Raw genomic sequence first — 3939 nt, forward strand, 5'->3', positions numbered from 1 at the left:
CTTAAAAACTGTGATGGCAGAGGCCGACATCTTAGAATTGATATTGATGCTCTGAAAATGCTTGTTGAGTCTAAACCAAGGCAACACAGTTAAAAAGGGCTAACATAGAAGTTATCGATACATCATTATAATTGCTCCAACTGTATTTCTTTGGTTTGCTGACCCAAACTCTGCTAATAAGCCTTGAATAGATAAAACTACAGCGGATACGCCGAATCAAACAATATATTAGGCCTCTACATCACATATCTAGCTAACTGTACCTTTGATGAAAAGAAATGTAGAATACGAATATTTGTTGTACATTAACGTGATTGTTTGCACAATAAGAAATATTTGACAGTGTTTGATAAATATGTCAGAAATAAAACCAGAACATCTTGAGCAGATTTACATTACAACTTTTGTTTGTATTCAAAAAGTTAAGGTTACTTACATCTTGGGGAGCATTAACCACACCAGTATTGTAACCATGTTGAAACGACGACCCTAGAGCTGCGGCCGCAATGGCAAACGCCAGCTGCCGAGTTAAACCCTAGTGAGTAAAAATAAATAAATAATAATAATAATAATAATAAAAGGAAAATTACTTCCGTCCTTATAAAAGGTATCTACATTTTATATAAAAAATTCTGAGATAAAAAATTAGTTATCATTTGCACTTTTAACCTTTATGCATATCGATAAACTTTCTCAAATCACGACATTCATATTATAAACAACTAGAGTTCAGTGCATATTTGTGTTCTGTGACCTAATGACTGACCAAACTCCACTACCAAAGATCACAGGCCTAAATATAAAATATTCTGAATTTACAGTTGATAAAGTAAGGTAGGTAATAAAAATTCGATTGGTCACCCGAGACCAGCACACAGTACCAAAACTTAGGAATGCCAAATCGTGAGTCCCTGTAGATGAGTTTTTACATCATTTCCAAATAGTTTGATTTGAAGTTTCTTTATTATTAAAACAAACTTGTCTATTTCTCCTCTACAAAGTTTGATACTAGGTTAAATATTTTATTAAATTAATTCCTTATGAAAACAAACTACTAACATTCACCTAATAATTAGTATTACCAAGTTCATATACTACTAATGAATTTGAACTGTTAATTTTTTCCATACGAAGATCAGCACCGATTACTCAATCCTTAGTAATAAATTATGACAAAACACAAAGGTGAAGTTATCATTTATATATTATTATTATTATTAAAACTTTAAACTACGTTCGATTATAATAAAAATCAAACTTCGTGTTCTAATTATCACTACAAGAACATATTGTAAACAAACATTAGCGTTTGACAAGAGTAAAATAAATAACTAAAATTAAAAATTCTGGTACCGGATAGTTATGCAACGTTTACTTTATGCCTGATACGTTCGTAAATAAACCTTTACGTGTAAAGGACTGAACACAAGTTACTTTGAATTGTGTGAAACTACAACCTCAAATAATTTCACTACAAATTGCAATTACTTACGGCTCGTCGTATGTACGGCATTTGGTTTCTTTAAAAATATAGTAACTGGCGCTTATTTGAATATTTGACAATTGTTAATGTACTCTAGTCTTCTGAATGTGGTCAAAGTAATATTAAGATTAACAATTAGCTAGTTCAGTATAAAAGCATCACTATCTTCTTCAAGCACTCATCTTTACATCCTGGAACAACCTAGAACATCTATGTAAACACTGGCTTTTATACATTTCAGTCGGATTTCTCCAGGTGAGCTCTCATTGGTTCAATTCGTGGGAGCGTCAATCCTGGTAGAAATATACACCAGCATCTTAAATAATCGCGCATGAGCAGTAGATTTGAAAAAATGTCTACGTCACCACCACGCCTTCAAACGTCACAACAAGAACACGCTGATTTCGCAAATGTTCGTTTCTTTGTACATACTAAAACCCTAGCAAATATAAAGCTAACAGATTAATTCCTTTAAGGGTTACATTTTGAAATGCTAAATATGCATTGTTGGTGAAAAGAAAGAATTAAACGGATTAGTCTCTTCTAGACGTACGTATTCGTGGAGTTTCAAAAAGGTAAAACATCACCTTTCATCTGCAAGAAAATATTTTAAGAAAAATTATTATATTTGAAACTTTCCCTTCGGGCTATTAAGTACACGTGTGTATACTAAAGTAACTACTCCATCGTTCAAGTTATAAAGAAAGCTAAGTGAAAGTTAAATTCACAATAAAACAATATTATTCGCAGAAGTTTACCGGCTGTTCATAGTGGTGTCTCCGAGACTCACCATAAAATTACTTATTGTTAAAAACAGCCACCAAGTTACTTGACTGACACTATGCAGTTAACATTTCGCATTGTTAATTTTAATACAAGAGTTTGAGAGACCAATAAAAATACTTAATTCTACTTCAACTGTTACCAGTCTTTTCATTAGTGTAAAATAGCATTTAACAAAATTGGTTTATCCTTTCAGTTTCAACTAGGAATTTCACCCGAAAGTGTTCAACATAATTATTTACGGATGCGCGATGCAAATTCCCCCATGTGTAATCTTTATTTTATTTCTACGTTTTCACCTTTGATAGTATTTAGGAGATAAAAAGAAACGCGAAATACGGGCGCTTATAAACAGATCTTCGTAGGCGTGAGGGTTTTCAGTATTATGTAGGCGATGCTTTTGTGTGTCAGTAAAGTTCATACGTTTGAAGTTTATGGTGGATGAAAATAAGAATTTGTTAGCTCAAAAACAGTTAAAAAAACTAAGAGCTAATGAATCAAACAATCAATTTGAGAAAATTCAAAATCTCCACTATTGTTGAAGTAAACACAAACGGCCATCATGAATAGTGTGTCTATACAAACAAAGTTTAGCACAACGCCAACACTAGTGAATCGGGATTTCGTCAAAGAAACCATGGCAACGCAATATTGATCAGTTTTGAGCACATAGCCAAGGTGACCTTTAAGACACGCCTCCTAGAATATAATTTATCGCAAATAGAAGCATATTTTTATAGCATACTAGAGACCAAACAAATGGTTTACAATACTTAATATGAATTGTAACACAATGTTTTATTGCAGTTAATAATACTAATTATTAGGAAAATGGAGAAATGGTTTTGTTTCCCATGTTATAGATAAAAACAAAGGAATATTTTCTGAATTACTTGAGTGATGAATGGTTAGATGAAAAAAATACAATACCGTCGTCTCTAGCCTAGCCGACCATCACATTTACAGTGGGAATCTAGAATGCTTTAATTATAACAGCATACCGCTGTCTCAAGTATTTAGTTTCAAACATTGAGTAATGATTCGGTGATCATACACAAAATACGAGATTTATTAAAAACAGATTTTCGGCCTTCAACGTTTACACTAAACTAGCTACAATATAACGGTTTTGATACTAATAAATCTGTTTCAGTTGATCGTTAATTATAGCAAAATAACTCGTTTAGTTTATAGTTCGGAGCCCACTCAACACGACTATGAAAATATTTTATTGATGGAAGTCACCCAAGTTACTGAAGAAATACTGGCATTATTCGTAATGAAGGTAGTCGAGTTTTAGGGTGTATTTTTAACCGCTTATTAAAAGGTAAGAAGTAATTATCTCGATACAAGTCACGAGTTAGGCCTCTCTTGGAATACTGTATTGTTCTGATGACTTTAATCAAGAAAAGATACCGAATTGAATTTGTGAAGAGGAATCGGAAAAAAAGGGAGTTTACTAGGAAGATTCCTGGGATAAGTTATTCTACGGGGATAGCTTAAGATCACTAATCTTGAGAGAAAGATAGATCTTGGTGAAGTGCACAAAATTACCTGGAGGGTTGATAGGAAACACTTCGGATTTCTTAGTGTTATATAATGGCTGGAGACGGCTTAAATGGGTAATGAAGAAAAACTTTAATATAAGTTTAACATGACAGCAAATGTACAAC

The 3939-nt window shown here is 32.7% G+C and overlaps 1 protein-coding gene across 2 annotated transcripts in view; it reads right to left on the reverse strand.

Moving 5' to 3' along the window:
* LOC106471444 (solute carrier family 2, facilitated glucose transporter member 1-like) overlaps nucleotides 1-3939 on the reverse strand; it is a 43341-nt gene that overhangs the window by 10350 nt on the left and 29052 nt on the right. Inside the window, exons 1-2 of one of the 2 annotated variants that reach the window (XM_022400055.1) lie at nucleotides 1493-1775; nucleotides 437-535 (exon numbers count right to left, since the gene is read on the reverse strand). In XM_022400055.1, coding sequence (XP_022255763.1) covers nucleotides 437-535; nucleotides 1493-1513 — 120 coding nt within the window. In that variant the 5' untranslated portion in view covers nucleotides 1514-1775. Of the gene's footprint in view, nucleotides 1-436; nucleotides 536-1492; nucleotides 1776-3939 lie in introns of those variants that run through there. The other variant, XM_013932046.2, reaches the window with a different exon arrangement.

The sequence above is a fragment of the Limulus polyphemus genome, unplaced genomic scaffold, assembly GCF_000517525.1.
Source record: "Limulus polyphemus unplaced genomic scaffold, Limulus_polyphemus-2.1.2 Scaffold4628, whole genome shotgun sequence".
NCBI classification, from domain to species: domain Eukaryota; kingdom Metazoa; phylum Arthropoda; class Merostomata; order Xiphosura; family Limulidae; genus Limulus; species Limulus polyphemus.